This window comes from Poecilia formosa, unplaced genomic scaffold (assembly GCF_000485575.1).
Source record: "Poecilia formosa unplaced genomic scaffold, Poecilia_formosa-5.1.2 Scaffold91, whole genome shotgun sequence".
Classification (NCBI taxonomy): Eukaryota; Metazoa; Chordata; class Actinopteri; order Cyprinodontiformes; family Poeciliidae; genus Poecilia; species Poecilia formosa.
Window position 1 is genome coordinate 586593 of NW_006800030.1, and position 23803 is coordinate 610395.

Consider the following 23803-nt stretch of genomic DNA (forward strand, 5'->3'; position numbering starts at 1 on the left):
GGAGACAGACCAAAACGATGCTTCACTTCCACACCACAGTTTAAAACCCTTAGCTGTCATGTGGACAGTGGTGTCCTCATGGACCCACTCACTTACATCTAATTGTTCTGGGGATGACAGTTTAGGGGTTTTAATCCCAATTTTGCATTGTTCTATTACATAAAGTCCAGACAGAAAATTGTATGTTTCATGTTCAACAAAACAAAATGTGGAGACGGAAGGGGGGTGAATACTAACGCAAAGCGTTGTACTTAAAGCTGCAGTTTGTAACTTTTATAAAAAAAAATATTTATTTACATATTTGCTGAAACTGTCACCATGTCATGACAGTTTGGTATGAGACAGATAATCTGTGAAAAGGTCGAGCTTCTCCATCTTCTCCCAGTGATAACTAGAAAATAACCAATCAGAGCCAGCAGGCGGGTCTCAGCGCTGTCAATCATCCTCTGTTTGGTGCTCATATGGAGGGTGCTAAGCTGCAGCTTCTTCCTGATAGCATAGCCTGTTGTCAATGCTAAAGCTGCTAGCATGGCCGCTAAACAGTTTCCCTGTTACGGTAACTTGTTTCTCTGCCATTAGCACACTGAGCAGAGTACAAAAGGTTGATTGACAGCGCTAAGCCCCTCCTCCTGGCTCTGATTGGTTGTTTGTGGTCAGAGCAGTGGATTTCTACAGACTACAATAGGAGCTTAGAGAAGAGATGGAGGAGATCCATCTTTTCAAAGATTATCTGTATCATATCATACTGAGAGATAACACTGAGACAGTTTTAATAAATATGTAAAAAATAATATTTTTTTAATAAAAGTTACATATTGCATGCAGCTTTAAAGATATTTCTTCTGTACAAGTCTGCATGACATTTGAAGAATTCTGGCTCATATTTACAGTTTTTCCACACAATAAGCATCAGAATATAAATGAAGTTGATAATCTTAAGGACAAGTTGTGTGAAATTGAATGATGAATAGTTTGAATCGTAGCTGCAGCAGACAGCAGTCAGTATGGATGATGTCACTTCAACTCCAACAGGTCAAAGGTTAAATGCAGAATAGCAGCTGTTTTTTTCATTGCATCACTGAAACATTAAACTGACTATGATACAGTTACATGAATAAATGATGTGTATAAAACTGGTTTCTGTAGGACACAGTACGTCATGTGATGTTCACAGTGCTGTGATATAATGTAGCTGATGACCGCAGCCCGTTTCTCTCTACAGTCACACACTGGTCATCACACCAGGGTCAGCATGAGGTCCAGCACACACAGAGGAGTTCGAGATCAAACCAACAACCTCTCGTCTACTTCCCAGTGGAAGCGGGCCAGTCCTGCTCAGGTCCAGCAGTAGGAGACCAGCTGACTCCTCCCTGCTCTGAAATGGGTTTCCTGTGGTTCCCAGGAGGTCAAAGGTGAGCATTCTGAGAGGCGTTCTGGAGCCGGTGTCTGACCTGGATGGGAACTTCTTCATCCTGTTAAAACAACAACATGTTTATTATCAGGTTTTACTCACATTGCTGAAGAAATCTTTACATGCATTCTTATTTACATGAATATTATGCTAATTTTTATTTATTTATTTGAGCCATTCTTCTTGTAGGTTGGGCTGATTATCCTGTCCAGATGGAAACAGCCATTTGACTTCCAGCCATGTAACCTCAGCTGTCAGCCTCAGGTACAGGTTGGGATGTTCTCGCTGTGAACTCTGGGGGGCGCTGTTTTGATTTCGGTCAAACTTTGTTTGACCAAAATCTGCAGCTGAGTACTACAGCCAGACTAACGTACTGAATATAGTTTTTTAATTATGAGAAAAAATTTGCTTTAATCAGTGTTGCCAGATTGGGTGTGTTTCCACCCGGTTGGGCTGCACGACTAGAATCTGTTGAACGTGACACACTCAGAGTTAAAGGATTAGTTCTGTTTTTAGAAAACTGATACTAAAGCGTAAATTCACAAAACGCTCAACATTCCTCATTTTCATGTTGCAGTTCTCATATTACTACTTCATTCTCCAAACATTAAGACTTCATTCTGGTAATGATAAAAAAAGTCTTATCCTGGCCCTAACATGGCTTATGAGGAAAAGTTTTACAGACAAATATTGAGCTAACCAAAAAATGAATTAACATTAACACCTAGGATGAGTTCATGTGAAGTTTTCCCCTCTACAGTCCATCTATAAAACACGGGATGCTGTAACGCTCACAGTCTCAGCCGTCTCCTCTCCCTCGGTGTGTTCGCTGCCCGGAGTGAAGGCCTCAAAGTCAGACAGAGCGCTTTCCACTGCCTCCTCGTCGTAGTCAGTCTGGTACTCATCAGATGGTTCTTCTGAAAGCACATGAAGCAGGGAACAATGTGATCATGATCCCTTCACAGCTTTTGACACAGACATCACAACCAAACACTTCAGTTGGAAATAAGAAAACTTTAAGGAGACAGAAGTTTACGTTTCAGTGTTTGTTTCATTCTGTGATGATTTTCTATGTTCTACAGCTGACTGACCGTCTATCAGAGCGTTCTTCACTGGTTCAATTCTGGACACGATCTCTGCCAGGTCGGTGAAGGAGGCGTTCGGACATGTGACCACCTGGAAGAATTCAGCATTTATAAATAAAATCTGCTCTAATATTAGGTGACTTTTGTTTTTGGACTGGCAGAGAGCTGTGTAACTTAGGGATGCTGTTCAGAAATCACTGCACTCCTTGAATATTTTATTGTAAAGATAATTGTATATTCAGGTTATGAAGAAAGCAGAAAAAGTTTTGTGTTCCTGTTGTTAAAGAGAGATTTGAGTCAGCAGCAACAAGATGTTTACCTCTAACATTTCACTGTTTTTTTTTTTTTTACTTTCAATTGTTGTTCATTGTATCATAAAACATATAATAACACGTGTTACACTGTTCCAGACACAAAACATCCGTTTTTCACTGTAGAGATATTTGAGTTTACATAACAGAAATACTAGAAAACAAAGAGCAAATAACATGCATGCATCCTAATCTCCAGCTGTGATTGGCTGTCACTCACATGTCCAGTCTTGGTTTTATGGAACTCCTCCTGGTGTCTGTCCCGCAGCATACTGTCCACCACTCCGCTGCGGTGCCACACGTCAAACAGAGTCTTTCCGTGCTGGTACCCCACCTCCTGAACTCAAGACCAAAGCAACGGCCCTTCCAGCTTCACACACCTTTCACATATCAAAAGAAAATCCAACAAAAACCAGGAAGACGACAAAAAGCTCACAGCAATTTCATCAAATTTGCCAAAATCCAGCGTTCCGTATCGATCAATGGGCGGCCGGATGTATTCGCAGTAGTCGCTGTCTTTGACCACCTCCAGCTGCCTCACACAGCAGACGTACGCCAGGCGTGTTTGGATCTCGGCCATGTTCAGAACCTGGAGGGAAGAGGCGGGTAAAGCCAGTGTGGAGTTACCAACCGTGGCGGGTCTGACGTGGCAGCAGTACCTTGACCTTTTCGGCCAGAGGGTTCAATCGTTTCCACAGCAGCCACCAGCCACTCAGGCTGTCGCCATAGTTGGTCAGACTGGTTTCATTCCGGCTTCCAACATCAACAGCGATGACAACCTTGGCACCCATGGAGCGAGCCACATCAGCTGATGGAGGAGAGAAACATTCCCTCAGCACCTGTTCCCCAATGTCACTTTCCATTACAAATTCAAAATTAGGGGTGTCCAGATCCAATACTGGAAGCAGAAATCAGTCCCATACCAGCCGAAAAACGGCCACTGGATTATATCGGCCCTCATCTAAACTCGCAGACTGAAGCACGTTGATAGAACTCAGTCCAACGTTTCTACCCACCAGGGCTTGTATCCCACACACAGATCCATTGGTAAACAATAAATGGGTCAGTTGTTCTCTATCCTGGTCAGAACCAGCCTGTTGTTCTACACTATTTGAGTGCCTGAACTCTCAGCTACTGAGAAATGATTGCTTCCTGGAGACGTGGACTCTGTTGATATTTTAAATTTGACCCAATCGCTAAAGCCTACCTGTGATGTAAGTATGAAGCTATGAAACTTACCAGAAGTTGCCTGTGTTGTAAACAACCATCCTCTACTGTGGTGATAGAAGTGCTGATCCGACTGAGGAGGCTGTTAATGTTAATTCAAAATTTGGAACTGTGGTCAACACAGATTGTGTGTAAAGTGTGTGAAAAGCATGCATGCAAACACCCCATTCCCCTGATTGCACCATCAATAAAGTGGTGGGAGCATTATGCTGAGGAATGGGGAAGCTGGTCTGAGTTGATGAGAAGACTGATGAAGGTAGTAGAGTGGAGCTGTAGCTGCAGCAAAAGTCCAGCTGAATGAAAACATAGCACTACTTTAAGATAAAATCATTTTAGTAATGAATCAGATTTCTTTCTCTTCTCTACTATCCACTCTTTTGAGCTGCTGCATCACATCCAGATTTTTGCAAGGCGCAACAAAAACTGTTCCTACCGATTACATACAGCTAACACTTTAACTCTGTTTGATTTTAAAAGTCTTAAGATCCAGTGGGAGCTGCCCGATTCTCACCAGGAAGGTTGTTGATGTAACCTCCATCCATGAGTAAGTGTCCATCTTTGGGATCACAGAGAGGCGGCAGATAACCAGACAGCGACATGCTGGCTCTCACGTAACGCCACAGTGAACCTGTGCAGAGGAGGAGACGAGTGTAGAGGTAACAGGATAAAACACTGATAACATGTTTCTGGGATTAAAATATGAAAAAACATGCATGGAGGATGTCCACTTGTTGAGCAAACATGTTATATATGTTATATATATATATATATATATATATTTGTGATGATTCAGATTTTATTTTCCAGGTATATCATTTCTTTTTTCTGTCTTCTGGAAGTTTCACCTAAAGATAGCATTAGCGTTAGCTCCTCCGACTCAATGCTGCTCTTTAAAAATCAACCAGCAGGTGGACATCTTCAAAAAGTCATTTCATCAAAATCTTACTGCAAAAGAAAAACAAGTGGTTTGCTATATTTAGAGAAACTGTAGGAGAAGTGATGATAGTTTCACACACCATCAGTGTGGACCCTCATGGAGGAAGCGGTGATATCTGTTGTTATGGTGAAGTATGGCAACCACAGGTCCTAGAGGTGGAGGGGTGACAAAAACACAAAACGCAGCAGAAGAGAAAACTCTGATCATCGTGGTGAAGTAGGAAATGAGTATTTGAGTTTCACAACCGTCCCTAAAACCCTCATAGTAAAAACTCTTATGTTTTTCAATTTCACTTCCGCCACATAAAATCCCTGTAAAATGCATTGAAGCTTGTGATTGTGACATAAAACAATATGAAAAGTTCAAGAGGTGTAAATGGTTTTGCATCTCCCTGTAGGAAGTTTGAGCTCTGCTTCACAGCTTTACTGTCCTGCCAATGCTGTTGGGGGAGGCTGGCGCTCCAACCCTACCTCAATCTGTTTGTCCTTGAAGATGGAGCTAATGCTGTAGTTAAAGGAGGCTCCAGAAAACATGGAGGTCACGGGGTAGGTCAGGTCCAAGATCTTCTTAAAGTACGACGTCATTCCCTGAACAAAACCATAACGAGGGAAGTGAGGAGAATGGTGCCATAATGAGGAACAAGGCTTTCCAACACTCAAACAATCAAAGAGTAGCTAAGTTTTGATGAACATTATGAGAAGGTATGAGAAATGTGGAATGAAAGTTGGAGTAAGTGAACACACCATTGCCCACTCCCGAGCCCGGACCCTCATCCGACTGCTGCTCTTTTCCTCAGCGTACAGTGCCCCCATGAAGGAGCCGATGGAGGTGCCGCCCACCACGTCCACGGGGATCCCGGCTTCGATCAGCGCCCGCAGCACGCCGATCTGAGAGCAGCCTCTGAAAGCACAGCCATACAGTCGCTATGGAAACAAACAGCCACCAGTCTCATTTCATGTATTCAAGAGAAACGCTTCTGTTATAACCTCAGACTAATTGTGGGACAAACATCTTAGAAACAACATCAACAACTGATCCTGTTTCTTACTAACTGCAGAGCAGCTTCCAGTCCTGGATATTTTAGTCAGCGATTATTCTGACCATTAATCAGATGAAGAAATGGTCACATTTTGGAGATTTTTCATTTAACCATTTACCTTCTTTTTTTCTTTTTGCAATATTAGAGATGCATTAAAAGAGGCAAATAAACAAATTCAATTCATCTCCAGAAAGTCAAATTTTTAAAATAAGAAAATAAACATTTTATTGCCTAAAATGCAATAACAGCGTGTTGATGTGCCTAAAGTCAAAATGTATATTTTGTATTTATGCAGTTTTAGCTTAATTACTGATCTGAATATGTTGTTCATTCAGCAAATGGCCTTTTTAGTGCCTGTATACTCTAGTTAACAATTAATTGATTAATAAATTAGCTGCCGATTATTTCAATAATCGCCTCATCACAATTAATCTGATAAATCCTTTCACCCCTGAACTACATAAGGGCTTTAAATACACCAGAACATATTTCCTGTACTTTATGTAGTATCAAGCAATCATGCAACATAATGATAACAGTCATGGCAGGGTAATTGAAAAGTGCCAACACCCTCTAAGTTCATGTCCTAAAACTAACAAAGCTGTGGGGAGAAACACAGAGCTTCACATGGACATCATGGCTCAAGCTCACCATTATTTTTACATGTGTGCTGCTTTCTCAGGTGTCACTGAGTAGAAAACAAGTCCTACCTTCTCAGAGCTCCAGGACAAGCCAGAGCAGTGCAGGGAAAAAACAGTCAAAACAAACAGTCATTTTAATGTGATCCATACAAACACATGCAAACAATAACTGTCCTGATGAGGGAAGAAATGTCTAAAGCTCCACCCTGAAGGTTCTGTCAGGGTCAGACCCAAAGTAGAGGTGCACTGATTGCAGTTTTCTGGCTGATTGTCAATCACCAATCATTCAGAAGGCTGATCTGCAGATTTCAATTTACGCTGATACCAATATTTTTGTCTGAAATGTTGCTAAATTTAGCAAAAATGTCGCAGAGTCTGTAACAGTGGGGTGACTATTGTTAACTCTGAATGTTCAGACATGACCTGGTGGCGGTTTGTCAGTTAAACCTCTCATTACAGAGCATAGAGGATGCTTAGACCTTTGCTGAGACGGATAAGATCGGTGGAAAAGATTAGCTTCACATGTAAGCATCGGCCGATCACTGATCTCTCAAAATGAAGGAAATCGAGATCAATTTATCAGCTGGTCGATTTATCAGTGCACCCCCGATCCAAAGCATAATTTCTCTACGAGGGAGGTCCATTTCTACCCTGGGAATTTTTAAGTTTAGAAATGGACAGAAAGGAAGGTTCCAGAAGGAGAAATGTGTCTAATGTCGAATGAATGGGTACCTGGCGCCCCCTCCACCCAGAACCAAGGCGATGCTGTTTCCTGTCAGGATCCTGGCCAGGCGGGAGAAGTCGGAGTGACGATCCGGAGATTTTTCAAACACGCGCTCGTACAGCTCTCTCTGCAAAACAGAAACAAGCTTCAATGTGGAAAATGCTCTAGAAGGCTCAGCAGGTGAGTCCTGCCTTATAACCCACGGAGGTTCAGGTTCAGTACCAGCTTGGGTAAGCTCCTTTTGGAGAACACTCTGCGGGGACAGGACAGGTGGTGGTGCCTGGAGATCCAGCTGCGCATGTTGAGCCACTCGGCGGTCCCGCTGGGCGGCGGGCCGTCCTCCCTGTGCAGCAGCACCAGCTGCTTCTGGGCTCGCACTGAGCTGCTCTCCAGCATCCGCTCCAGCTGCAGCAGGGACGGTTTTCAGGAGGCAGCAGACGACCAAACATTACCATAGAAACAATACAACATTTCTAACTGATGCCACAGAGTCAGAGGCTCTATGATCACTGAGCAGAACGAGGTGGGAAGATATAACTTGTTAGGAAGCGTGACATTTAGAGATTTCTGTGAATCTCTGACTGACAACACAAAGGCTACTACTGCAGCAGACACAGATGGACTCTGATGATGCATAACATTATGACCACCAGCCTGACCATTTTAGAATAAACAATGATTAGTAACGTAGCCACAGCCACATGACGTTTTTCACAAATGACTGATGATCTGATTTAGTCAACAGCATCTTGATTCTCAAATCCGATTTTTTGCTGAAATCAAGTTTATTATTTTTTTGTGTGGTCATCCATGCTACAAAATAAACCAGATTCAGACTTCTGTGTGAACAGTTTTTGTCCCTAGGACATAAGTGTCACATAGCAGTGGTCTGTTTACGCAAGTAATAATGGATGGAACCGCCTATGGACCGATTTTAACATTTGTTCAGCAATTAGAGCCCACAGTACAGCCACAAAATCATAAGAAGACATAGGAAGCTAATAGAAACTATTAGCAATGGCGTTTTGAAGAGCATTGAGTGCGGCTTCTGTAGGAAGTCTGGCTGGATGTGTAGTCTGAACGAGGATGTGATGTGCTTCACTGACATACTTCCTTTATCAGTTTATAGTCAGAATTTTCAGCCATTGTTTACATCCAGATTTACCGAGTCTGGCTTCTTCTGGTGCAGAATTATGATGCATGTCTCACATCAATGACGTAAAATCGGATAAACTACGATATGACTGTTCTGACTGCAGACGCTTTGAAAACAATCAGATATGCATCTGAATCAGTTCCATGTATGGAAGAAGCACAGATCTGATTATTTTGGGGTGAAAAGATAGGAATTGGGCCGTTCAGACTGCAGCGCAAAAGCTGCAGCATTTGCCTGCTGTGTGAACGTAGCCAAAGACTTTCAATTCAATGCAGTTTATTTAAAAAGAGACAAATCACAACAAATATCATCTTGAGGCAGTTCAGGTTGGCTTCCTCTGTTGCTCCAAAACTCATGGAACTTCAGATGCTTACAGGTCCAGTGTTGGAGTTTTCGGTGGTGGAAAAGGGGCAGCGAAGGCACCATGACTACTGCAGCCTAACACACAACTTAGTGAAATGGACTGTTAACTCAAACAGCTTTTGGTCAGAACCAGATCAGGTCTTCCAGCAGTCTGAGCTAATGTTATTATGTTATTCACTTCTCTGTGATCATACAGTATATAGAGGTGATCATACAGTATATAGAGGTGGATGTCTCTGACCTCGCCCACGGTGGGCTCCTGCTCCCCCAGGCCCACAATGATGATGCAGTCGGCCTGGCGGATGCAGCGCTGGGTCCAGGGTGTGAGGCTGGAGTCGGACTGGTAGAGGACTATCCGGTGGATGTCTTCCTGCTGGCCGAGCCAGCTGGACAGACGGTACTCATGGACACTTTTGTAAATAAAGAGTTCAGCAGATTAAATGAATGAATATTGTCTGGAAGTTTTATATGATCAACCAGAAAGTTTTACTCCATGTTTGCAGATCTTACACTAAAGCATCTATGCAATGAAAAAGGAAAAGTTTCTTAGAGTTTGTGTAATCAGTGACTAACCTGTCCAGGGCAGCAGAGCCCAGTCTCTGTTTGATGATGTCACTAGTCAGCAGTAAGGTAGGGCCTGGTAGATGACCGTAACAAAAAAACAAGAAAACTGTTTACATTGCAACATCCTTCACAGAATGACATGGCACTAATAAATAAATGTTAATGTGCTGACAAAGAGTTTAACTTCCTGTCAATCTTGTCGTTTCTCTCATGAAATAAAAGTCTTTACTTCCTGTTTTGGTCTATCAGCAGATTTCCTCAGAACAGTGGGGACCAATAATACAGTCAGAACAGGAACATACAGCAGCATAGATGCAGTATTTCACTAAGTAACTTTTCCATAAGTCTGAAGCTGCGTAAAACCAAATAAGGTCCTTAATGTGATCCCTGAAAATATGTCAGATCCACCTGTAGAATCAATGCCTTACAAAACTATTTAACCAGCATAGAGCTGAACAGTAGAAGGAAAATAATACATGGGATTCAAAGTCTTCAATAAAAGTCTACAATGCATGCTGTGCATTTTTATTCAACCTGCTTAACACCAACTCCCCCTAAAAAATGAGGTGTAAATAATAATAGCGAGTAGGTTCTACTCATGTGTAATTTAAGCTGGTAAATGCAGCTGTTGTGTGAAAATCTGTTCTAGAGAAAATTAGAGAACAAACAGGGTCACAGAGATCGACGAGCCAGCAGACAGGTCAGACTGGACTCAGTGGAGTGTAGAGCAGAATTCCCTTCTAAAACATCCCAAGCTTTGAATGTCTGATGGAGCTCTGAATGGCTGAGCTGCAGCCATGACACATGAGACACCTTACTGTCATGGTGCAAAGACATGTTTAAGAACGAAGCAGCTTCGAGGCCAAAGTCCCTCTGGAGGAGCTGCAGAGATCTATGATCATGGTAAAAAAAAAAAGTCCTTATTGCCAGGACTGGAAAGAAAACCCAGTGTTGGAAAAAACTTCACAGAGAACACCATTTGAAGTTTTTTCTATTGTAGAGGAAAGTGCTTGGTCAGATGAGACTAAAATGAAGGCTTTTGGCTAATATGCAAACTTCTAGGAGTAAGGAGAATCCTGATACCAGGTTTTTACAGATGGTACAAGTACTTCAGTATAGGTACTTGCTGATACCGAGTAGTTGATGCTAATAAATTGGTACTTGTACTTCATACAGTAACTTTTGGAACAAATGTGTTTTATTTAGAACATGGCGGCAGAGCAGAACATACAGATTATATAATCTTCAAATACTATAAAGGTACATTTTTCACACCTCATCTTTTCAGGTGTTTATTTTTTTTCTCAGTAATGAGTTACTTTATGTTGGTCTGTCAGATCAAATCTCTATAAATTTCACTGAATATTGTTAATATAAGGTGTTGAAATATAAGAAAGCTGACGGGTATTGGCACTGTGCACAGTATGAACATCCCTTCTGACAACAAGAGGTGAGATGTGGAGAGTTTTCCTGACACTTGCAGCTTCTGAAGACAGCAGTAAGAAAGCAGTGTGTGTGTGTGTGTGTGTGTGTGTGTGTGTGTGTGTGTGTGTGTGTACCGATGCCACTGAGAGCATGCTGGAGCTCCAGGGTGAAGGTGGTGAGGGGAACGTCGTCCGACACGGGCAGGATGGCCACAGTGGACAGATTAGAGGCTGGATTCCCAGCATCCCACTTACTGGTGGGCGTGTGAAGGCCCAGACCACGACCTGGGGGACACAAAACCAATTCTGTTGGGAAAAGATTTCTGATCAAAAACTAAAAGAAAACAACCAACACTGGTTTTTGCTGGGTTTCTTTTGCTCTGGTTTTCTTTTGCTTCTTTTTGATTGCATAAAATATTTTAAATAAATCCATTAAAATTTGATAATAGTTGATCTTGGTTTGTTACTTTGAACTCAAGTCAAAAGAACAAAAGCAGCAAAAATGCTTTTTGCTTTTCGAAATTTTAATTAAAGGACTTGAGTTGTATAAACTCAGTGCAGTCAGAGAGTTGAGGAGTAAACCAGTCAACCAATTAAACCACTTCATTGACTTCACTGCAGTACTGACTAAACTGTAGTTGGAACTGCAGCTTTGGCGGTTTGGAAACAATCTTTTTGTGATTACCGGTCAGAGGCCCGTTGACCTGCTGCATGTTGCCCAGGATCTTCTGTCCCAGCACGTGGATCAGCCTGGTGACCACCTGAGGATACCTCCTCTTGATGGAGTTCAGTGCTCCTTCAGGCAGCTTGGCCAGCTCCGAGTCCCTGACAGCGTGGACCGTGGTGGCTCGGTTCAGGTGTGTCAGGGCCTCCACCTGGTCAGACGCAGAAATCTGAGCTGTTCTTCTGTTCTCTTGAACGATTTAACAGGGTTGTGGACACCAACGCGTCGGCAGCTCACCTCACCAATCAGGTCGCCGCGGCCGTACTCCCCAGCCAGCTCCTTCTTGCCGTTATCCTTGGCGATGACAGATCGCAACCGACCGCTGAGGACGATGAAGGTGCTGTCTGACTTGTCTCCTTGTCTAAAAGCAGACATTTGGACTGAATGCTGAGTTGGACATCTGTTCAGTTTGACCGTGAAGCGTTTCCTGGTTGAGCGTACCTGTAGACGGCGCGGCCAGCCTCCAAGGCCATCCAGTCCAGGGCGAAGTCGATCTGCCTGACAAACGATGACATCCTCTTCACCACCGTGTGAGCTACGTTCAGCACCACCCTCGGCTCCTCCCGCATTATCCTGTCGTTACACACACCGATACAGTCACACACTATTCATGATGAAAAGACAGAGGTGTTGTGGACAGTGTGGTCCTACTCGTAGAAGTGGGCCTTGGACATGGAGAGGAAGGTGCAGTCTCGGTGGGCTCGCACGGTGAAGATGAGGGGCTCCCCTGTGAGGACGGCCAGGTGACCCACCATCTCCCCAGGGTGGGTGACAAAGAGCAGGCTCTCTTCCTCACGGTCAATCATACGCTGGTAGACATGGAGCAGCCCTGAGATGACGAACGCCACGCTCACATCCTGAAAGAGGACAATCACAAGGATTGTTAGTTTTTCAAAACCACAGTCTCATCTAAAACAGAACCAGTTAGGTCAAAAAATAGAAACTCTTAAAGAGCCTAGCTAAAGTATTCAAAAGGAAACCTTTAACAAAAAGCATATTTGTGTGTTAAAAACAGATTTAAAGCTCTAACTATGCTGCAAAAATATTGGATTATTTGAATATTTGCTTTTTTTTGCTGCTATTTTGCTACAGCTTATTTTTCCCCTCTGTAGAAGGACATGCCCTCAGCATGTCTATAAGCCTTTTAAAAATTTCAGACATTTCATTCTAACAGTTGAAAAATCTCATGTTTCTGTTGGACTCACTTGATCTCCTTGGTGGGCTACCACACACCCAGCTTTGACCTGGCGAAGGGTCACCCTTCCTTCCAACAGACTGGGGTCCTGTTGAGCAACGCCAGCAGATAATATGTGTTCCTTTCTATAGTGATATCATAGTACCATAAAACATCCACCTCAGCTTACTGGGAGAAACTTGAAAGATTTAATGTGAAGGCTACCTGCAGCTGGATGACCTGCAGCAGATCCTTCTTAGCAGCCTGGAAGAGGACGTTGACTTTGCTGTGGTGGACGGCTCCTCCTCCTCCAGACTCGTCGTAGTGATAAACAGCAGAAGGAGAGTGCTGCATAGTCACACTCTTCTTCAGAATAGACTGAGGAGACAACACCGTTCAGACTGAGCCAAAAGAGTGATGCTGCAGCTTCCCAGCATCCTGATTCAAGCTAACTCATTTTAACAATGGAACAAAGTGAATTGCTCTATAGAGACCTTAACAGAGCCTTGGTTCACTGCCTCTTCTTTGGCAGACTGAGTCTGATCAAACACTCTGGTAACCTCTGAAGGGCCATCACCTGCAAAACACACACACGCACACACACCCAAGTTGGAATAGTCACAGAGTAGTATCTCTATTTTTTGATACCTGTCAGAGGATTTATTACAGACCTGTGGAGAAGCAGTTTTTTCACAGCAAAAAAAAATTAAAGAAGCAACATGGTACAAAATTATTGGAAATAATTTTTTAAATGTCTCTTTTTTTCAATCTGTTTTTTTTTTATCTGAAGTTATATTGGAAAACGTGCAAAACAAAATGTGTAACAGAAGAGCGACCGTCACACATCACCCCTAAGATGAAAGCAAGTTACAGCAGATTAGCTAAGCAGAAGTCAATATTAGAAGACAACTGTAACAGACTAAAGACTGGGGGAGGATCACCTTCCACCAGGACAATGACTGTAAACATACAGCCAGAGCTACAATACGATGGACAGACTGAAGGATTTTAGTGTGCTAAAATGGCCTAGCCAAAGTCCAGACCTACATCCAAATAAGAATCTCCAGCAACACTGGTAAATTGCTTTTTACAAAGATTCCACAGCCAAAATGTCTGACCTGGGGAAATGTGAAAAGAAAAATGAGAAAAAAAAGCAGCGTCTAAATGTGCCAAACTGCTACAGAACCATCATAAAAAACATGCAACTGTAACCGAAGCAAAAACTGGTTTTACAAAACATTGACACAAGGAGGGTGCATGAAAACGCACATCAAATTTTCAGATATTCTTTATTGAAAAATCCTGTATTATTTTTCTTCCACTGCTTAATTAGTTAACTCTAACTTATTATTCCTGAGCTCTGTGGCTGTAGCATGACAAAATGTGAAAAAGCCTTTGGGGTAAGAATAATTTTCTAAGGGCACAAAACACAACAATCTGCCACATTGATACAAAGTAAAACAAACTAAACACAGCCATTTATCTCATAACAGCTGGCAACAGAAGTGAGTACACCCCTATGTGAAAATGTCCAATTTGTTCCCAATTAGCCTGGTGTCATGTCACTCATTACTGTTGCAAGGTCTCAGGTACAAAGGCAGCATTATATATTCACACCCTCTCATACTGGTCACAGGAAGTTCAACATAGCCACCATGAAGAGAGCAACAAAAAATTATTTGGATGAGATGATGTCAACCATGTCTGGTGACATCATCTCAGGTGAGGACAAAGGTAAGTGTTTCTGGACTGTAGCCAGGCATGGTGAGGGAGGGTCATGGTCTGGGACTTAATAAGTGCTGCTGGTTGTGGAGAGGGAACCATGAATGCCAACGTACTGTAACATACTGATGCCATGAAGAAGTGGAAGAGGATCCCATGGCAACCTGTGAAGATCTGGTAAACTTCCCTGTCCAAGAGTTATCAGAATCAGAAAATACTTTACTGATCCCCACGTATTTATTGACAAGCTATTCCATCCAAATTGTTAAATATTAGTAAATGTAAATATAACCATTTTATTTTATAGTAAAATAAAATGTATGAAAAACATATTAAATAATAAAATAATAAGCATGTACATGGAAATATGATAAAATATTAATATATCTATAAATGAGTAAGTTTAAATTTAGACAAGAAAGGTTGTGCTGGAAAATAATGGTGGCCACACAAAATACTGACACTTTGGGAACAATTTGGACGCTCTCAGTTAGGGATATACTCAATTTTGTTGCCAGTGGTTTAGAAATGAATGGTTGTGAAGTTCAGCTTTTTTGAGGGGAAATCAAATTTACACTCTTCTATAAGCTGTACACTGACTGCTTTACATTGTATCAAAGTGTTGTTCCATGAAAAAATGCAATATTTACTGAAAGGTGAGGGGAGTACTCACTTTTCTGAGATACTGTATGTATTTTCTTGACATTTCTTCACATGATTGTCTGAGTTTTTGATTATGCATGAGCAGAACTTTACACGTGCGTACCTGAGCCTGGCACGGAGTGAGATTTCTTATATTTAGCTGTAGCCATGTCCCCGGCGCAGAACTTTTCTGTCATGAAAGAAAAACAAACAAAAAAACTTCAGATGAAAATGATAAGAGTAACGTCACAGAACCCCTGGAGATACGGCACTCATTTCCAACCTGCATCAGCTTTTTCAGAAGCCGTGTCTTCAGAGTGGGACGGCTGCCTACGAAACCCTTTGAGTTGATGAGCCTCACCCAGAACATTGGCTAGAGACACCAGAGATATAGCCTGACTTTCCTAATAAGCAAATTTTGAAAAGCAAAAAAAAAAAAAAAAAAGTCTTAAAAGTGTTTCAATTTATTCTCAAACAATCCATAAGTTCCTGATGATTTCTGGTGCAATTACAGTACCGGGTTGAAAAGCTCAGTGGTAAGGCCAAGGTAGTTGTGCAAGGCAAGAAAGGTTACTCTCTGGAGACGCACCATAATAATCTAGAGGGAGAAAGAATCGCAACGATGTGCAGTATGAACATGTTTTTAAAACAGCATCAGTATCAACATGCAGCTGAGATTTACCTGAATGACGCGGACCAAAGTCTCTGGGTACTTTTCAAAGACGGACTGAAAGGCCACGGCTGGAAGACGCAGGACGGTGGACGGAACTGCAGCCCTGGCAGACACTGTTTTATAAGGAGCCGGGTAGCCCTGAAATTCACAGAATGCACTGACTGACAGGAAGGGGGCGCTATAGATGAGAGACTGTTCAATAACAACAAAGAGCAGCAAAGTAGGTGAAGGAGAAGGAGGCTGTAGACCTACGGTGATAATGTCCAAGATACTGAGCAGACTGTGGACACTGTCTCCTGGCAGGACATCCTTCACAACCGCGTCTGTCCCATCCTGAAGGACAGAGTGAAGGACACAGTGTTGGATGAGAACATCTTCATCCAACACTCTGGATGAGGCTCCGAATTCATCTTATTCCAGACTTTTAGTGAACCTATTCAAACTGCTGAACGGCAATAAATGACTCAGATGACACGTGTTCTAAGACTAGAACCAGATGTTTAACTTTTGTGTTTTTTCTAGTTGATTGCTTCACCAACAATTGCATCAGCTATGAAAAAAAAATGTCTGTTGCTAATATGTTAATATGTTCCCTCTCATGCTGTAGCACTTTCCTTCTGATCCAAAATACTTTCAGGTGAAAATCCCAACCTGGATACTGAAAAGCTTTGGCTGACTTGGATTATTTTATTACAAAGTCCAAATATTTCAAAGTTTTACGCTGGTAGCTGGTTACACAGATGCATCTTGTTCCTGAGGCACATTCTGCAGTGTAACACTTCTACAAGCCTACTTAGGTCTTGCAGCATTACCAAAACCTAAGTGCCTGCTGTTATTAACCCTGGTTAACAACAGCCTGTTATTAACCCTGGTTAACAACAGGCTGTTATTAACCAGGGTTAATAACAGCAGCAGCAGCATTAACCATTACATAACCCTGGAAACATCCCAATAAAACCAGTGATATAGAACTGGCATCGCAAATGTTCTGCTGTGTGTCGGCCCTGGATGGTAACCGGCTTGGTCAGAAACTACAAAAATCTGATATTTCTGTCTCGTTAGTGACAGAAATATCAAATATAGTGATGTTTGACTTGCAGTAAAACATCACTCTTCTATGTGGACACTACTGAGGGAGGAAGACTCACAGTTAGCTATGTTTTATTGTGTAGAAATATTTGACCTTTCAGACTTTGTAGTGGAACATCCTGGACTAGAAAATGTTAAAAAATGTCACAGTTTAAATAAAAATGTACATCCTGCAGAATAAACAGGTATGAAATCTTAATGCTAGGCTAAAATGTGAACTCCGTCACTATTTTGTCGATTTTAAAACAGTAACTGTTCTTTACACAGTGGTGTGACATCGTCTCTTTATTTACAACAGGAGGGCTAACAAGAGGTATGTTGAATATTGTTTTGATATTTTGTACTCTTTTGAAAGTGAACTCAGATTGGTTTAAAATTGGCATCAGCAGGTTAAGGCTTTAAAAAATACTTGCATCACAAAATTCTGATCAGGGCATTTCAACACAAAAAAATTCATAACTGACTTTATTAAGTAAACAACTCATTTATGTGACATGTTCAAAATATCCCAGATAGTAAAAACAATAGTGGAAAAAAAACTGCTAAAACATATAAAGTTTAAACAGAAGTCAAGTGATCCAATAATCATATTTTTGTGAAGCTTTGAGAATTTGTCTTACACTCTCATGGATGCAGAGCTCCAGGCGGCCATCTTGAACAACATAAATGCTGTCATCAGTGTCACCAGGTCGGAAAAGTCCCTCCCCCTGGTGCAGCTGGATCAGCACCATGTGGCGGCAGAGCTCCAAGAACAGAGGCTTCTCAAAGTGTCCGAGCACCCTGAATGCAACATTCTGACAATTACTGACAATATTCAGCCTTAATATTATACTTATTTTCTATTAGCCAAATGCAAAGAATCAAACTATTCATTTACTAATTTTTAGCAATTAGTGAGTAATTAGTAATTACTTACTAATTATGGCAGACATAAACTTATCTGATCTTTTGCAGTAGGAGAAGGAGAAAGAAATTAGCTGTGTTTCTATTACAAATGTGTGCAAATCTTAAAATTAGGAAACAAAGTGGAATGAATACAATGTGACACTGGGGAGGGGGTTACAAAACAAGCCTGTGTCCTGTATAAGGTGTTGTTAAAGTAACATTTATTTTTGAGCTGTTTTGACATGTCATCAATAGGTGAATGTAGTGTGAAGAGCTTTGGAGTCTTCTGGACTTATTAAAGCGCTTTACAAGTACAGGCTGTTTACCATTTGCTCACGGATGCACACAGAAAGAAGGAACCCAGGCAGGGTTTACTGCTCATCTTTTTACTTTAAAGACAAAACCTCCAAAGAAAAGATGCAGAAGAATCTTTGATAAAAGTAGAACTTTACAAATGAAGCTGGAAAGGTAGTAATATCAAGATTACCCCCTTTGATTCATCAACTGAAATGTTCCTAGTGAGGGAAAATGGTTCATTTTAGATCTGATTGATTGGTACGTCTCCACTGGGTACAACATAAACAAACAAAACAAAGAAACTCTGTGGTGTTCTTTACAAACCTGACGTTCTTCAGCATGTAGAGCACCTCCGAGGGCAGGTGGGAGTTCTGCACATCGAACTCAGTGAGATCAGCTTCGAGCAGACAGGGAGGGGGCTCTTTGGGCTGCAGGGTGGGCGGTTCCCTCCGGATGCGCAGAATCCTAACCAGCACATCAAGAAAACCAATCAGTGGACCAAATCTCATGCGCGCCATGGTCAGTTCATGATGGGAGGAAACTTTCTCCCACCTGAACCTCAAAATACACACTGAGCTCCTTCTGCTCTGATACAATTGTTTTATTGGCTTATCTTTTGATAAAACTTTATTTGACAGGGTGTGCATAAGGCTGACATAACACCTGTCATGAACATGAAGGAATCTTTATGAATGTCTATGACTGTTGTCATGTAGTAAATAATGACACTTTTAATGCAAAGTTATTCTAAAAGTTGCATTTCTATCTCCATCTAGACCAAAGTGGACAATGAGGTCGTGTTCGTTTTAAAAGTGGAGAAAATAAGCTATGTGAAATTTCAACAAATTACACACTAAAAGGCAACCATTTATGTTTTTTTTCTTTTTTTTTTTTGCATTAATGCAAATTCCCCTGGCCTTTTGTTTTTTTATTTATGTGTTTTTTCCTTCACTTACTTTGGCGTTTATTTTAGTATATATTTATTTCCTTTTATTATTATTATTATTATTATTATATCTATTTTTAGAGGTGTTTAGCACGTGTCCTTTGTTCCTGAAATCATACATCTTGAAGTTAATGGTGTATACAATATGTTTATGCTCCACATTGTGTTGTATGTAAACACATTTGTTCTGTATGCAAACATATCAATAAAAATATCAACCAGAAAAAGCTCTCACTTTCGAGCTATGGACAGGACTTTGGTCCTCTTCCTTACTCTCTGCCGTGAAGCTGAGTTTGAATTGTTTGCAGGAGTTGTGGACAATGTCTGAACCTACAGCAGAGAAATGAAACACAGTGATTTACATGGCAAGCAAAGGTTCACATCCAGACCAAAACAGGAACCGTGCAAAGCAAAACTTAAGGATGAGAATGTGAGACAAGATAAATAAGCTTCAGGACAGTCGAGAAAGAGCCATGATGCTCTCACGCTGATGGCTGTGTCCTGCCACCTGTGAACATCTGTCCACTCAGCGATGTGGAGAGATTTGGTCAAAAGAGAAAAACTGAAAGGAGGTGCTGATGTTCTGCAGGATGTAACAGGACAGACAGATGTGCTTATGAAGTGTCTACTGTTGGGCCAGAAAAAAAGACAGAAAGAATGGACAATTCTTCCCATAGGTCTATATTAATCATTACAGCGGAAATGGTAGAGATTAGTAAGAAAAAAATCAATAAATATGGACCTATGTCATGAATCAAGTCATTTGGTCCTGAAATGTGTGACATGTTTTGAGTTGAAACGACATATGTATTCACTGGTAGTAAAAAAAACATCAAAAAGCCAGAAAAAAACAGCAACACTACCAAGACTTTTGGGTTATAACTATCTCTGAATTTGCAGGACCATGTTCCAAGATCCTTCCAGAAGACCACAGTCTGGGGTACACTGACATTGGTGATAAATAGCCCAGAAAATTGGTCCTGATTTCCTTAATTTTGGGAGATCAGTGATCAGCTAATACTGGCATGTGAAGCTGATCTTTGCCACCGATCTTATCTACCTTTGCAAAGATTTAAAAATCAGCCACTGTCCGTCCTCTTCTGCTCTGGTTTGACAGAAGTTTGACTTACAAACCAGGTCATGTCTGTACATTTGCAGAGTTAGTAATCGTCACTCCACTGTTAACAACTCAACAACTCTCTGGCTTTCAGACAATATTTCATTTTGTCTCAAATATTTAGCAACATTTCAGACAAAAAAATGGAATTGGCTGAAATCTGAATCGGCAGGCCAGGCTTCTTAAAGATTGGTAATCAGGGATTGACCAGAAACTGCAACCGGTGCAGCCTTATCTCAATCAGTGGACTGAACCTACTGAGCATCACCTGATTGCAGTGGAGGTGATGTGACCTTATCTATCAGGAACTGAGAGTCATCAATAGCACTCAGCTACATCAGCTTGTTTGTGAAATTGTAACCAGAGAACAATCCATGAAGTCTGAAATGTAAGATGAGAGAAGAGTCTGGACCACTGATGGCGAAACATCTGGTGTCCACTAAATTTTAGCAACAACACAAAGTCTTGTAAAACACAATATTCACACATTTTACTGGAAGGAAGAGCATCATGATCAAACCCAGGAGACTTCTTGCCTGTTTTAGACCGTACTGACCTTTCTCATGATCTTCCTGCCATAGAACATCACCTTGTCCCTCTTTCTGAAGCGGTAGTGAGGAACGCCGGCCTCCTCCTCTGAAACAGCATATGCTCTCAGTCAGACCAGCAAACAGGGTCATGTAGTTCAAGGTGTCCCAATGCAAGTTGTCTAGCAATCATGATATCAGTGTGTGAATGTATGTGTGTGTGAGAGTGACTGGGAGAACGGGGCTGTTGTGTCGAATGCTTTGATAGGTCAGGACTAATACACATCAACTCTGTCCATTTACCATGTGAAAGAGCTAACATGCAGCGCAGTAGAGATATAATGTGAACTTGTAAACAGTTAACAATAAGACACCAACTTGATTTTTTGTATCTTCTGCAGACAAACAGCACAACAACTCCCAGAACAGAGACGGTGATCACAGCTCCAACCAGAACAAAAATCCACTGGAAGAAAAACACGATAGAGACAGAAAGTTCAAGCAGTTCAAGCCAGTTCACCAGAACCAGAACTGCTTCTGGTACCAGACTCTAAACATACAGTACATCCTGTAGGGTATTCCCAGCAAACTGCAGAATGTGAAATATTTCATTTTAAAAGGAAGGCCGCAAAACATATTGTCAAAATATTAAGATGTAGGTCTCAGTGCTCACCAAACTGGCTTCAGTCCGTTCCTCCACAAACTGCTCCATTTTGGCTCTGATCTCACTGGTGAGTGGACCCAGGTTCTAAAAGATTCAGCACAGAAACAAACCCAGCAGATGAAACAAACTGGAGCCGAGACGGGCTGAGTCTGACAGAACTAAAGGAGTATTACAACTCAATTTATAAACCAACAAACTCCATTCAGTGGAGTACCTTCAGGAAGGTCTGTACTTGAGTACATTTTTTGAGCACCTTTACTTTACTTGAGTATTTATTTTGTTGAAAACTTATGACTTTCTTCGTCACCACATTTCTAGAAAGCTTGTCGTTACTTGTTCGTTATGGTTCAGCACAGCTTTGTAATCTTTATTTTTCCCTTATCAGTTTAAATTGTGATCAGTAACATGAACAGCACACTGGATGGATCCTAGTAAGGTGGTTGTGATGTCAGAAGAACATTAGAAATGACTCTTTTACCATTTTCACATCAGATTAATGGTTTTATAAATTCTAACCTGTATTTCAAAGGATGCCTGGTGTAGAATAATTTAATTCAGGTCTGACCAATCTAAGCAGTCTCACCTGTTATATTCAGCCTTATTTTCTTACAGGACTTGTGTTGTGCCCAACACTGGGATCACCCACTCACCACTGACTCTGCACACCAAACAGCTATGAACAGTTGTTGTGGACACAACTATGGAAGCATTTAATTGTTAAAGCAAGGAAATAAATACAGGAGCAAGATAATCATAACAAGATGGTTTCACATTACAGCCAGATATAAACCTTGTTAACAGCAATGTTTCTCAGTATCGAGATATAAAACTTTCCATTTTAATAATGATAACACTCTTGTGTTTATTTCCTAGCTGTGGGAGTTAAACGCTTCTGTAAACAACTGTCAGATAACCTTTGTTAAAAAAAAAGAAAAAAAGTCAAGGTTCAGGACGCCCCCAAGGCCCTGCACCCCTGAGCAGTGTGCCATATCCTTCATATCAAAATCAGCCACTGATTACAGATCATTCATTATCATATTACGATCTTCTCTGGGTACCACCAGAGGCAGCTGAGTGGTACCAATATGAGCCTAAATAATCCTGACACCGAGTATTTACGTACCGGGTAGACACAGCTTTCCTCCTCATCCTGGCTGCCCATGCCTGCCTGGTGAATTAAAAAAGATCACAGGCCAATAAAAATATCTCTCAGTGGAAAATGACATTTAAATCCTAAACATGTTATCATCCGAGAATCAATTACATAGAAACATGCTCTCCCTGTGTGCTTCACTGAAGTCATTTTGCCAGTAAGCTGATCTGCCCTGGGCGCCAGGACAGAGATCACAGAGCAAATGCTCGGAAAGATCTGGGTTAAAGATCACCTCCATTTCTCAGGCTCACTCCGAACTGGACACGTCCGGATAAAGGCTCCAAAGCTCAGTGGGATAAATAGATTAAAGCTCCTTATTAATTAGAGAATGTAATATGCTTGTTTTTGACTTGTTTCTTTTCCTCTCATTTACTGTAAAGCCAGTCATTTCTGCTCAAGTTCTGTGTCTTTGGCCGACTTCAAAGTGAGAAGTGACCTTTAAATACACTGGAACCAACGACGAGAGAAGCTTAAACAACAGGATTTAATATTTAAGCAATATTTCAAGCAGCTCGGTGTCATGTAGCTGGATGTCAAAGTCACATTAAGTGAAGCTCGTCAGTTATTTCACCGAGTTAACTCACGTTTAGTGAGGAAAACTACATGTCTATGACTTGTTGATTAATGTTAAAACTTGGGAGTTTATACACAGTGTTAAAGCAGTGTTTACTACATCACAAGCCGTCGAGTCAGGAATAAAACAAGAAAATAAACGCTAAAAAGAAAGAAAATAATGCACTGAAAAAATGCTGGAGGAATCTTCTACATTTACTAAAAAGTTTGTTTCTGAAACAGCGTAAACAATCTTCATACGTACCTACTTTAAGGCTCAAAGTTTTTTGTATACATGCCTTATACTTAATCCTACCTTGTGACGGTGTACAACTTCCTGCCAATATTTCAAAATAAAACCGTATTTGGTAAAAAGGACAGAGCTAACCCCTGCACCTGAACTTGGATGCTCTCAAATTTTTCATAAATAAAAATATATTTTCTTCTTCATCATTCATGTTCTAAATGTCTTGTATTGTAGCTGAATGGTCAGTTTTTCAGAATATGGGTCTTTTTCACACTCGGATATGTTTTTCTCTATTCTGTAAATGCTCTTTTGTCATAACATCTGTTTTCTGTTTGCTCATGCAGTTGTTTAGCTGTTGAGTCCCACATCCTCCACACCTTCTTGGCTTATAGCCCATAGGTCCAGGTTGTCTCTGGAGGACATCGTAACCCAGACATCAGAGAACATAGATTCAGTATTCCTGGTGCTAGTTTGTTTTTCAGCAACAAAGCCTGCTGAAAAACCAGGCT

The 23803-nt window shown here is 41.3% G+C and overlaps 1 protein-coding gene across 1 annotated transcript; it reads right to left on the reverse strand.

The window, feature by feature from the left end:
- Positions 1-23373, reverse strand: pnpla7b (patatin-like phospholipase domain containing 7b). Its single transcript, XM_007557731.2, has 35 exons — positions 23313-23373; positions 22466-22510; positions 21352-21426; positions 21057-21144; positions 20708-20787; positions 19270-19364; positions 18413-18553; positions 17527-17686; positions 16070-16150; positions 15827-15955; positions 15662-15742; positions 15428-15548; positions 15269-15334; positions 13275-13357; positions 13006-13158; positions 12812-12889; positions 12258-12463; positions 12048-12179; positions 11844-11967; positions 11568-11757; positions 11018-11167; positions 9468-9531; positions 9136-9304; positions 7598-7780; positions 7384-7502; positions 5715-5871; positions 5442-5558; positions 5051-5120; positions 4546-4662; positions 3467-3615; positions 3244-3396; positions 3028-3144; positions 2503-2587; positions 2207-2328; positions 1-1472 (listed from the first exon to the last, which is right to left on the reverse strand). Exons 2-35 carry the CDS (start codon positions 22502-22504, stop codon positions 1407-1409), a joined length of 3960 nt encoding a protein of 1319 aa, XP_007557793.1. The 5' UTR covers positions 22505-22510; positions 23313-23373; the 3' UTR covers positions 1-1406.
- Between the last annotated feature and the right edge of the window lie 430 nt (positions 23374-23803).